Here is a 13,788-nt window from a genome sequence, read left to right as displayed (position 1 = left end):
ATCCGGCGAATGCAGCTATACACAGTCTGTACGTTACACCCCCAGAACATGCACAAGGAAGTTGGGAAAAAACCTTCAGACAGGAAAGAAGTTCAACGGAATCCGACCAATCACGACACGTGTGTCCACGAAAAATGCGGCATATTGGATTCTGATTGGACTAATGAGCGGAAGACCCGCCTTTCTGCGATTCTGATTGGACTAATGAGCGGAAAACCCGCCTTTCTACTTCCCATTCCGGTTGGTGCATGATTCTCCCCCACGAAGTACAGACGGTATGGCGGAAGCATTTGAAAATTGCGGAAGCCAACTCGTCTGTTCTAGAGACGGCGAAAACCGCCCGCACGGAGCCTTGCGGAGGGGCGTGTCTTAATGTAGCTTATCAGGCTAGGCATGCATATCTCAAAAGGTAAAGGAAAACTGTATCTGCCAGTGCTGCCCACAGGATTATGTGAGACTGTGGTGGGTGGATGTCGGACCCCCCCCGTAGAACATTTTGTCGATTTTAAAGTTTAGATGAATCAATATGGTGCACTTGAGAGCAAAATTAAGGGACTAAAGAACTTTGTGCTCTTGTAAACAATTTTGTGTTCGAGACAACAATTTAAAAAGGGAATTTAACCCACAGCCTTCCTTAACTGTGACATAGGGCTAAACAATTTATCAATATTATATCGATATCGTGATATGAGACTAGATATTGTCTTAGATTATTAATATCTTGTAATATCGTGATATGGCATGAGTGTTGTCCTCTCCTGGTTTTAAAGGCTGCATTACAGTAGGCACAGAATAGGCTGTGGTGGGCCACCATAGTCTAGAAAATTAATGGGAAACACTGTCTGTATAATTATTGAGGCTGTCACTTACCCAAGGCCAACTGTAACAATATAGTTTTGTGTTCTGCACTGTGGAGCTGTGACGCGGTAGCGCCAATGATTATTCTAAGCAACCGAGTAAATACTATGACGATTGTCAACATCTGACCGCATAAAACAACTTGAAACACCATTGAATCTGTCACAAAGACAACTGTGCTTGCGTGTTTGCACAACTGTGTGGGTGTTTATATTTAACAAAGGACTAGGGCCCTATCAAAAAGGGCTGCTGTTTGTGTGTTATTGTGCACAGTTGCTCAGCCCAGTGGGCAGTGCGCTGACCGGAATGGGTATAGGATGGTGATTCAGCCTTTGGCAGCTTATCTTGGGCTTTGTCCTAATACATCAGGGCTCTGGTCTGACAATTCCACAGGCCACACACACACAGGCACACACACACACACACACACACATACACACACACACCTGCACACACACGCACGCACGCACGCACGCACACTTCACAAGAAGACGGCTTACAGCCAAATAGACTGATGTGCCACAGTCCACTTTTTACAGCAGCTGCTCAAGCTCTAATTCAGACAGAAACATCCTAAGAGTTCTCAAAGATAAAATCCTAACCCTTACCTTAACCTTAAGTTCTCAAAGATAAAATCCTAACCCTTACCTTAACCTTAAGAGTTCTCAAAGATAAATACTTAAAATGGATGTTTTGAAATTCACCCTTTTATAATAATCAAGTTTGAAATTCACATATTCCGACTGACACAATGCACAATGCAATAAGCCTGCTCTTGACCCAGCAGAAAGACCCAATGAATATGTTAATGATGTTGAAAGTAGGAATGGCATTCTAATTCCTGTCCTGCTGTGCTCAGGAGGCTCTTTGTGGTTAATTTGCGGTGTATCTGCCTGACGTAGCTGCCTCGCTGTTCCCTCTGTGTATCTGCCTGACGTAGCTGCCTCGCTGTTCCCTCTGTGTATCTGCCTGACGTAGCTGCCTCGCTGTTCCCTCTGTGTATCTGCCTGACGTAGCTGCCTCGCTGTTTCCTCTGTGTATCTGCCTGACGTAGCTGCCTCGCTGTTTCCTCTGTGTATCTGCCTGATGTAGCTGCCTCGCTGTTCCCTCGGTGTATCTGCCTGACGTAGCTGCCTCGCTGTTCATTTGGTGTATCTACCTGACATAGCTGCCTCGTTTTTCCCTCAGTGTATCTGCCTGACGTAGCTGCCTCGCTGTTCATTTGGTGTATCTACCTGACGTAGCTGCCTCGTTTTTCCCTCAGTGTATCTGCCTGATGTAGCTGCCTTGCTGTTCATTCGGTGTATCTGCCTGATGTAGCTACCTCGTTTTTCCCTCAGTGTATCTGCCTGACGTAGCTGCCTCACTGTTCCCTCGGTGTAGGCTATCTGCCTGACGTAGCTGCCTCGCTGTTCATTTGGTGTATCTACCTGACGTAGCTGCGTCATTTTTCCCTCAGTGTATCTGCCTGACATAGCTGCCTTGCTATTCCCTCAGTGTATCTGCCTGACGTACTGTAGTTGCCTCGCTTTTCCCTCTGTGTATCTGCCTGACATAGTAGCCTCGCTTTTCCCTCTGTGTATCTGCCTGAACGTAGCTGCCTCGTTGTTCCCTCTCTGTATCTGCCTGAACGTAGCTGCCTCGTTGTTCCCTCTGTGTATCTGCCTGAATGTAGCTGCCTCACTGTTCCCTCTGTGTATCTGCCTGAACGTAGCTGCCTCGATGTTCCCTCTGTGTATCTGCCTGAACGTAGCTGCCTCGTTGTTCCCTCTCTGTATCTGCCTGAACGTAGCTGCCTCGTTGTTCCCTCTCTGTATCTGCCTGAACGTAGCTGCCTCGTTGTTCCCTCTCTGTATCTGCCTGAACGTAGCTGCCTCGTTGTTCCCTCTCTGTATCTGCCTGAACGTAGCTGCCTCGTTGTTCCCTCTCTGTATCTGCCTGAACGTAGCTGCCTCGTTGTTCCCTCTGTGTATCTGCCTGAACGTAGCTGCCTCACTGTTCCCTCTGTGTATCTGCCTGATGTAGCTGCCTCACTGTTCCCTCTGTGTATCTGCCTGATGTAGCTGCCTCACTGTTCCCTCTGTGTATCTGCCTGATGTAGCTGCCTCGTTGTTCCCTCGGTGTATCTGCCTGAACGTAGCTGCCTCGCTGTTCCCTCGGTGTATCTGCCTGAACGTAGCTGCCTCGCTGTTCCCTCTGTGTATCTGCCTCGCTTTTCCCTCTGTGTATCTGCCTCGCTTTTCCCTCTGTGTATCTGCCTGACGTAGCTGCCTCGCTGTTCCCTCGGTGTATCTGCCTGACGTAGCTGCCTCACTGTTCCCTCTGTGTATCTGCCTGACGTAGCTGCCTCGCTGTTCCCTCTGTGTATCTGCCTGACGTAGCTGCCTCACTGTTCCCTCTGTGTATCTGCCTGATGTAGCTGCCTCGCTGTTCCCTTGGTGTATCTGCCTGAACGTAGCTGCCTCGTTGTTCCCTCGGTGTATCTGCCTGATGTAGCTGCCTCGCTGTTCCCTCGGTGTATCTGCCTGACGTAGCTGCCTCACTGTTCCCTCTGTGTATCTGCCTGATGTAGCTGCCTCACTGTTCCCTCTGTGTATCTGCCTGACGTAACTGCCTAATATTTCCCTCAGTGTATCTGCATGACATAGATGCCTCGCTGTTCCCTCGGTGTATCTGCCTGACGTAGCTGCCTCGCTGTTCCCTCTGTGTATCAGCCTGACGTAGCTGCCTCGTTGTTCCCTCGGTGTATCTGCCTGATGTAGCTGCCTCGCTGTTTTTTGGCCACTTTGTCGCCAGATTGGAGGAATATTAGACTGTTGTGTCATTATTCAGTCACCTTTTCTCACTCACCTCCATGTCACCACTTGCTCCCACTGCTGTGTTGGAATCCTCATTCTCTCTCCCACCCTTTTTGGACTTTTAGCCATATTTAGAGGAATATTTCATTTTAAATTAAGTCAAGTCAAGTCAAGTCAAGTTTATTTGTATAGCACATTTCATACACAGAGGCAATTCAAAGTGCTTCACATAAAATGGTTGACAGGAAAAGAAAAGAAAAGAAGAGAATAAAATGGACATTTAAAAGCATCACAACAAAACTTTAAAAAAGAGTATAAAAAGTGCATTAAGCAACAGGCGCAGCAGTTGCAAAAAGAGCTAAAAACTTATAGAGGACTCATTGGGTTTGCATAGTAGCTGTCAGCAGTTAAAAGCGACGGTAAACATAAAAGTCTTTAGTCTATTTTTAAAAGTAAGTAAGGTTGGGGCAGATCTGAGGTCTTCAGGCAATTTGTTCCAGCTAGCAGAAGCATAGTGGGTAAATGCAGCCTTCCCATGATTTGATTTGATCCTAGGGACAGTTAATAAGCTGGAACCTGTTGACCTAAGAGTTCTAGACGGTTCGTAGCGTGGGAGCAATTCAGCTATGTATTTTGGGCCTAGGCCATTAAAGGAGAATTTCGGTTTTTTCGAACCTAGAGCCATCTCCTGCCATTAATTATGATTTCTCCACTCACCAGGCGATCCCCGCGGCGTATCTGGGCGTCCTAGCGTTGTTTTGAGATCAATATCGTCCAAGTCAGTCGTAAAATGGAGTTGATTTGGGGCCAAGTGGAAGCCTGTATTTCCTGCATCTAATATCAAACCAAATATCCAAATATCGCCGTAATCTGATCAGTCAACATCCAGCAAAGTAATATTTCCCCCCAGGCTGTTTCCTGGAGTGCACAGGGATCAAATTACCTCAAACGTGATCTAGGTCACCAAGTCTCGTGAAGTCCCGCGATACTTTCGCGGGACTCTCAATAACTGTCAAACTAGATGAATGATGAATAGTTTGACAGTTATTGAGAGTTGATTTGAGTTAATGAGTTATTCATTTGAGTTAGTGTGGACCAGTGATGTCACTGGTCCACACTTTAACACTCAATAACTGTCAAATTAAATGACAGACTTCAAAACCGTTTACAGTTTTCTGATATACTACTGATGTTCTAATGATACAAAGCTGGTTGAAAATGGGCGGAGTGTTCCTTTAACATTAGGATTATACTGTTGTGATGTCATTATTCAGTGTCTTCTCTTCTCTGCAGCATTACTCAATTTACCATCAGGAATCAGGGACAGTGATAGCCTACCTGCTATTCCTCCCATATATCCAGGGCCGGATTAATAGTACCATGGGCCCCTGGGGCTATTCATTTTCTAAGCTATTCATTTAGCCTTTTAGTCATAAAGATTATATCTTCCAGACTGAAATGTTATAACAGAAGTGGAGTATTGGCCAGAATTACATGAACATTTGGACACTTTACTTATTCAGCGGGTATTTTGCATGTTGCGTTCAGGTGCACTGTAAAAAAAAATACATCTCTTGCTGCAGCACCCACCGCACCCAGCTTCCCACGCCCTTGGTGTCTGCTGATTTGACGTCACTTTTCCGCGCGGACACTCGCGTTCCTCGCTCAAGAGGAAAGCATAATGAGCCCTTTAAGGGTATGTGTCCAGGCGCGCGGGAAGCTATCTCCCACGAGGGGGTCTGAAGCATATACTCGGACTTGCCCGTCGCCCAACCCATCCCCTGATAAAGCGATAAAGCTGTAGTGACGCAAACGCACCATAGGAGATTTAACAGCGACCTACACACACACACACACACACACACTTCACACACCACTTCAGTTCGACAGAATAGGAACAAGCGACCGAAGCATGCTGTAAACCACACAGACATACATAGAACATGAACAGCGTCAGCATCAGCGACCGACCCACACAGACACATTGATTGAGACATCAAAAGTTTTAACCAACATAACATACACCACTACACCTCACCTGGAACTGGAAGTCGTAGGCTACTCGTCACGGTTGCACTGGTGGTGATGGAAAACGCACTAGGTTTTGTGATCAAAAATCTCCTCATTTTGTTTTGGCTACTTGTGTTGAGATGTGTCAGTCTGTCACTCTCTCTCTGATACCGCTCAATGCGCAAGTGTGTTTACTCTCTACGTCAGCAGGGTCACATAGAGTGCACTGACTCATGCAGCCAATCAGATTGGGCTATGTTTTGATCAATTCGTTTTGTAACCCGGGGCCGCCAGCGGGCCTGGGGTGGGTGGAGTTTGCTATCAAATCAATGTAAAGAGACCCCGCCCAGCCACAGCCTAGAGCCCAGAGCAGAGCACCCACGGGGAAATGAGGAGAGAGAGAGAGAGAGAGAGAGAGAGAGAGAGAGAGAGAGAGAGAGAGAGAGAGAGAGAGAGAGAGAGAGAGAGAGAGAGATGCCTGTGACAGTCACTGAAGTTTCGCCAAATGAGGGTGGGGCTGGGGGGGGCTGGGGGGGGCTGCGTCAGGAAGGTGCAGGGGCTGAGGCCGCCACCAGGGGGGGCTGCAGCCCCGGCAGCTCCCCACTTCCAGCGCGGTTGTATGTGTCCCATTTGAATTCCATGCAACCTCACTTTGGGTCACGACTCCAAGTCCAAGGTTGGGATGAACCACTGGTGTAATGACTTGTGTGCAGCCTGTCAAAGACAGACAATACTGTATTATTGTTACATGTTGCACCTGTAACTCTTGTCTGTCTAGACGGAGAAATTATTTACGTTGTTTTCATTAGTCAGAGTCTGTATATGTATCGAGCCAGTTCCCTGAGACAGGGGTTTCCCCAAAAACATTAATTCTCCTCCCAATACTGAGGAGGATCCCTCTCTCCCAAATACTCAATTCATCAATCAGACAATCCATCAGTATATTTTATACAAAACAATATATATGCCTACAAAAGGCTTTGACGAAAGAATCGTAGATTAAGTTGAAAATGTGGAAAGGCAGGTTGAGGAATAAGAGCAATAGAATTTCCTCCTCAACTAGATTGGGTACTTTTACTTTGCTGATATTTTAAAGAAGCAACTATAGAAGCAAGCATATTGCAAAAATGTACTTGTGTAAAAGTAAAAAAAAAAAAAAAAAAAAAAACTTGAATTAAAAATTTTAAATGTTAAAAAGTTAGCTTCTTTTCACAAAAGAGAATATTTCTCTCTCTTCTCAGATCTGAGTTTCTCAGATGTGATATTTCCCATTAAATTCGACAAGGTCGAGAGAACAGTTACAACTAGGTTATTTTAATCTGAAATTTTGAAAATGACTAATTAATAAATTGCACAAAGTAAAGCCAGTTAACCTTTTCTCTTCTTATGCTCACTGATTGTTCTCACTGAATGGGATTTACAATTTTTCAATTTTCAATTGTCCAGTTTCCCTTGGAGAGCCACAAAACAACACTGTGATTGATGTGATTTAAAATGTAGCTAAGTACAATAGACTTCAGTAAAAAATACAGGCTACTTAAATAAAAGTAAAATGACTGACATTAAAAACACAAAAAGCTACTCAGTTACAGTAAACATGTAAATGTTTACTGTATTATATATATATAGCATTATAGCTGGGATACTTCCACTCGAGGGAATGAAAACAAAACCAGGCAGTGAAGAAGAGTCCTTTGTTGGTTGTTTATTATTGCTTATTAAAAAGGATCCCCACTAGCTGACAGCTAGACGACAGCTAGTCTTCCTGCAGTGTCAAGCAGGTGAAGAAAGGTGACACTGTTTTTGATTGACACATGCTGCATCTCTCACGCTTGACTATTACATACCAAAGATGCCATAGGCTACAGGTTTTACTTCACACACACACACACGCACACGCACGCGCACGCGGATGCGGACGCACACACACACACACACACACACACACACACACACACACACACACACACACACACACACACGATTGGTGGGGTGGAAGGTTGCAGTTCTCCTCCAGCTCTCAACTGTGGTGTAAAAATTCTTGAGATCCTTGGAAAAATCTTAATAGTAAGAGTCCTACAGCAACAGTTTGTAAAAGTAGGCTAATAGAACTATTAACAGTCAAATGTAGGCTACTTAAGTATTGAATTGATTGAAGTTGAATGTGATTATATCAAACTAATCCCCCCCCCCCCCCCCCCCCCCCACCGACCCCCGACCTCCACAGAGATATGAGCAGGGGATTATGACAGAGGAAACCACAGACAGCTGATCTTTTACTGACGTTAAAAGAGTAAATGCATTGTTTTGAGTCAACGAACGAACCACGGAATGCGGCCGCCAGGCGTTCAAAGAACACAAAACACATTTCAACTGTCTACATACAGTATTTCTCAGTTTGGGCTTTGGCATCTGATTTGAAAGCATAAAGAGTGAGACAGGTGGGATTTGAACCAGTGAAGGACTACACACCAAGCAGCTGTTTATCTCACAGAGCTCGAGCCAGGGACTCTGCAGTTGTCAGACAACTGTTGTCTTCATCAGCTTATTGATATCAGTGTTCAAACTACTGATGATGAAGAGACATCACTGCTGGCATCTTACAGCCTGGGTGAACCCAGCCTTCAACGTGACGTCACAGACTATGGCTGACGTTTCTCCGTGACTGATAGTACATGGAGGTCACGTGGAGGCTGGGTTTACCCAGGCGAGGCATCTTACAGTCAGCAGCTTATCATGTGAACATCTCTGAAGGAAGAGTCTGATGCAGGGATTGAACCAACAACCTTCTGAACCGCATCCATATATGTATCTGTAACTACAGCACTTCCTCTGGCATAGAGCTGGGCAATATTATGGATGAAAAATCATATCTCTGTATTTCTAGGTTGGACGGTGACACAATATATGCCTGTATGTTCTACATTTGGGCTAAATGTTCAGTTGTAGTCAAAGGGACATATAAGATGTAGAGCCGGGCGATATGGAAAATTTGCTTTTCATCATCAATTTAGACATCAGAAATGTGTCACGATATCAAAATATCTTCATATCATCACGATAGGCCTATTTACTGTTTGCCGTATTTCCCTTATGTGGCCTATAGTACAGTACATACACTGTTTTAGCCCTATCTACTGTGTGCCTTATAGCATTATGTAGCTACATACATATAATTGTTGTGACTATATGTACCTACCTATGTCTTGTAACGAAGCCCCCAGCATAAGAATTTCACATGTGTGTAGTGTACTTGTACAACGGATGGACAATAAATATCTTGTATCTTGTTCCCCCCCACAGAGGAAGACGAGACTCAAACCAGTCGGCCCACTGACATTCTGGCTCCATCTAGTGATACACAGATCAAATGCATAGCGAGGCTTGTAAGTGCAGGAAAGACGATCTCAGACAGTTCTTGGCATTTTCACAATTATTTTCTTTTATTGCCTATAAGTTACAACCTAAGACTTGGGGAAAGGGGAGGTGGAACAATGGATGGATCTCACATGGTGCGCCCTTGGCGCGCGTCTGGTGCCCAGGTATATACCTGGAGTGCACCCCCTGATTGCATCAATTAGATCCCATATATGGTCATAATTTGGGTCATGACACACAGGTGTGATTTCTTCTCCCTGGCCAGCTCAGCCTGCTGGGACAGACAGATTCAACACTCCGGCCCGATGAACTTAGATCTTCCAGAGTTAATGTTCATCTACTTCCAATGGGTAGAGCAATTGAACTGGTCTTTTCAGAACAAGGCGAGATGGAAGTCGAATGGCACATGACCTGATTTTTCCATCTCTTCCAACGAACGTTTCCTGAATCCGTCCCATTTTCCACATGTGTTTTGGTTGTTTATCTTCATGTATTAATACAACATCTCCAACTTTAATAGGAACAGATTGTTTTGAGTGACTCACGTGATGTGCAGAACGAAGCTCCATTAAATATTCTTTCATCCAACGACGCCAAATTTGATTGGTCAGTCTCTGGCGATATTGCCATCTCTTATTTAGTTGGATTTTGTTGGCTCCATCCAGCAGAGCTGTTGGTTGCTTTGTAACGTTAACTCATAAAAGTCACTTGAAAACGGCAACCTGGACAATTTATCGGTCAGATCAGCCTCGAGATGCCCAGGAAGGATTCTGGATGAATTAGGGGACGTTATTGTGGCATGTTTGGCCGTGTTTTGGCTTGCGTTGGCTGCGGGGAAGTGGATACCCATGTTAGCACAAGCCAGGAAATAGCCTGCTCCCCCTGTATGTACGGTACCGTGTAATGCCTGGAGTTGACCAAACTGAACAATCAAACAATGTTTCATAAGCATAACAGTAACGTTAAGCATATTTACGACTGTTAAATTCATTATCCACACAAGACGGTAACGTTATTAGTGGGGCTGGTGGTAATTTCTATAAATATAGCTAAATCTATTAGCCGCGTATAGCATCAAGCTAACGTTATGGTTATAATAGGCACTCACCACCGCAGCTAACTGCAGTTAAACAATAATGTTCCATGACCATAAGCATAACGGTAGTAACGTTAGGGTTGCATTACTTCACACAAGACGGTAATGTTAGCAGAGTTTCTGACCAGGTGGTCAGATACTTGTACTACGGAGTGACAATAAAAATCTTGAATCTTGAAAACCCATTAGCAAGCAGCTAACGTTATCTGGTCAAAACCACATTACAGTAGCTACAAGCAGCAAGTTCCCTTCATGAACCGAAACAGTCCTGACTCTAGTTTCCCCCCGATGTCGGTCACATTGCTGCTGTCTGGCCAGACGGGCTTCATTAGATGGGGACTGCTCCCTAGTCCGATACCTCACGAGTCCGACGACACCTCATGGTTTTGGGTTAGGGTCTGGGGGAGGTTAGGTTTAGGCGTGGGGGTGGGAGAGGTTAGGTTTTGGGTTAGGGTCTGGGGGAGGTTAGGTTTAGGGTTAGTGAAAAACGGGGAATATAGAACCCGGGGAACATAGAAGCCGGGGAACATAGACATGATCCCCTGTCCAATGCCTCTTTTTTCGGACTCGTGAGGTGTCGGACTCGTGAGGTATCGGACTAGGGAGCATGCACCTCATTAGATATTTATTTATTTATTTAGTGTGGACTTTTTCTGGAGTCTGTGTTGTTGTTTCCTTTTGCTAGCAGCTAGCGACGAATGTAACGTTAAAAGCTACTTTAGCCATTTCCTGTTAGCCGTCTAGGACAAGAGGCTCATGAACGCGCGCAGACGTCACATCCTCTAGCTGTGGCGGGAAATGCTAACGCCTTCGAAACGGAGGTATTTCCATGTATCTTCTGAACGGCTGGTCGGAGAGAAACGCCCCTGGTCGCCATTTTTAAGTTACGTCAAGGCGCATTCACTCATTGCCAATAAAAAACACTTTGTGCACATTTATTTCTCGCCAGAACCGACGGAATGGGCCTTTAACATTGATCATTCTAGTGGATGGCTTATTCCACTGCCTCACACCCTCCGTCGGCCCTCATGGATCTCAGCTCCTGCTGCGTCGTTGAGTGAGTTTAAATGTAGATGCGGAGGCGGGAGCCTCTCCATCGCCCGTCTCGTGAGCGCAGCGCAGGGCGCCAGGCAGCGAGCTGCAGAGTGCCTTCCTAAACATGGAGCTGGAGAAGCAGTAGATGATAGGATCTAGGGCCGAGTTCAGGAAGTTCAGGCCGATCGACACGAGGGTGAGCTGGGATAAGGTATAGAACGAGGCGCAGTCCCACGGCCGGAATGATTGGATGATCCACAACCCGATGGTCGTCAGCGTCCCGGGCAGGAAACAAATGAAAAACACACCAATGATCATGGCGCACACCCACTTCGCCCTGCGCACCTTCTGAGTCACCATCTGCCGCCGCCGCAGGATATGGGAGATCCGGGCAAAGCAGAAGAGCAGCATGGCCAGCGGGAGGAAAAACTCCAGTACCATCAGTATCCGGTGCATCTTGACCAGGATGATGATGTCCCGCGACACCTCTTTGTAACTGTAGGAGATGGAGAAGAAGCACTGTGTGTTGTTGTGACCGCTGCCCTTGATGTGGTTGTAAGCCAGCATGGGAGCCCGAGGACCAATCACCAGCAGCCAGAGGAAAGCCGCCACGAATCTAGCTTGCTTATTGTTCATGCGGTTGAACCTGTGATGGGGGTGGACCACCTGGACAAAGAATGAAAAAAGAGTTTAGAAAGAGTTGATAATAGAGTAGTTCTGATACCCGTTGGAGCATGCAATCACTGTCTGTCTGTCTGTCTATGTGTATGTGTATGGTTGTGTGTATGTGTGTGCCACCTGATGGATGCTGTCGGTAGTACTGTCATGAATTGCTGACAGCCGTTGAAGCATGCAATTACTGTCGGCCTGTGTGTGGGTGTGTGTCACCTGCTGACTGGTGTGGGTAGTGCTATGTCTGTGCATGTGTGGGTGTCACTTGCTGGATGCTGCGGGTAATGCTATCACTAATTGGTGTGTGTGTGTGTGTGTACACTGGCTGCTGTGGGTAGTGACGTAGTGCTATGACTGATTGGACATGTTTGGCCATTTAATCAGCCATAATTGAGCTAATTAAAAAATCTGGCCCTGTCACTCTGCTGAGCGGCAGAGCCTGTGTGAAATAGACACAGATGACGGGAGCGTACCTATGTTCCCCGGGTCCTATGTTCCCCGTTTTTCACTAACCTCTCCCAGCCCCCACGCCAAACCTAACCTCCCCCCATGCCTAAACCTAACCTCCCCCAGACCCTAACCCAAAACCTAACCTCTCCCACCCCCACGCCTAAACCTAAGGTCGGCATTGCGGCTTCTATGTTCCCCGGTCCCACAAAAACGGGGAACATAGGACCCGGGGAACATAGGACCCGGGGAACATAGGGATGACCCCCAGATGACGCACCTGAAAAAGACACACCTTAGCAGCTGCCCTGCTGCTCCACGAGTTGCTGAAAGTAACCTTTATCCTTATGCTTCTGTGGCTTCAAGACTCATCCTGATTGGCTGAGGTGCATGCTTATTCAGTGTGCTAATCCCTTCATATGAGTGGCTGAGCAAATGGAGGGCCTACGTAACATATATTTTAGGAAAGAGAGTATAGACAAACTGCCTGTCATGCTCCTTGATTAATTAAAAAAAATATATATAAAAATGTAAACAATAATAATAATAATCCACCCTGACTATAAGATACTGGTGTTAGAATACTGTAAATAGGTGAGTTGGCTCAAATTTACTTAGTAGAATGAATCTCCACCTTAAAGTAGCGGTAGATGGCCACCACAGTCATGAGGCCAATGCTGGCTGAGCGGCTGGTGAACATCAGGAAGAGGTTGATGCGGCACATTCCGTCTCCAAACATCCAGTAGCCCCTCTTGTAGTCATCGAACCACAGCAACAGACATATTAGACACAGGAGGTCTGCGATCATCAGGTTGAAGAGGAACAAGTTGTTGGGATTCCAGGTCTTCAGTCGGAAGCAGAAGATCCACAGGGCAACAGCATTTCCCAGCAGCCCCAGCACCACATCAATGGTGAGCGTCATGAAAGCGGTGACGACCAGGCCCATTCCATAAATACTGGTTTGCGGGCAGCCACCGCCTGGGGTCTGGGTCGTGAAATTTGGCATCGAAGTGGTGAAATTGCTGCTCAGCTCTGGCAGCATTTTGGCAAATTAATGCAGTTGCTTTAGCACTCACTTTGTTTATTAGATTAAAATGTTGTGTTGGTCAGTTCTGTCAAGCCAGTGTTTGGTTGAACTAGCAGGATAAGAATCCAAGATCAGTTTGGTGGTTATTTTTTGGCAAAACAACCAAAAGGAGATTTTCAAATCCAAATTTCAGGAGGCTGGAACCTGTTGAAAACAAGCAAATAGTTGTTTGTATGTTGAACACTTCCACAGGTCTGAGAAAAGTTTATTGTATTTCAGTGAGAGAGTGACAAACAAGGCTTTCACGTAAAAAAAAAATTAAACAAAAAACAAACATGGATTGAAACTTTGAAACTTATCTAAAAAAATATTAAATCAAGTGAAGACACAAGTAAATTACAGTTACAGTACTTTATTGTCACTTCATGGTACAAGTATCACGAGCGAAATTCTGCTTGGTTCGCTCT

The 13,788-nt window shown here is 45.8% G+C and overlaps 1 protein-coding gene across 1 annotated transcript; it reads right to left on the bottom strand.

Annotated features, from left to right (window-relative positions):
- Positions 1–11,175: 11,175 nt before the first annotated feature.
- LOC310792379 (hydroxycarboxylic acid receptor 2-like) lies at positions 11,176–13,336 on the bottom strand (the record flags this gene model as incomplete). The annotated part of the gene is made up of 2 exons (XM_083654097.1): positions 11,176–11,841; positions 12,929–13,336. The coding sequence occupies 2 exons, from the start codon at positions 13,334–13,336 to the stop codon at positions 11,176–11,178; spliced, it is 1,074 nt and encodes a 357-aa protein (XP_083510223.1).
- Between the last annotated feature and the right edge of the window lie 452 nt (positions 13,337–13,788).

The sequence above is a fragment of the Poromitra crassiceps genome, assembly GCF_964638095.1.
Source record: "Poromitra crassiceps genome assembly, chromosome: 17".
Classification (NCBI taxonomy): Eukaryota; Metazoa; Chordata; class Actinopteri; order Beryciformes; family Melamphaidae; genus Poromitra; species Poromitra crassiceps.
Note: the sequence above shows the minus strand (reverse complement) of the source record. Positions and strands in the feature narration are given on the sequence as shown.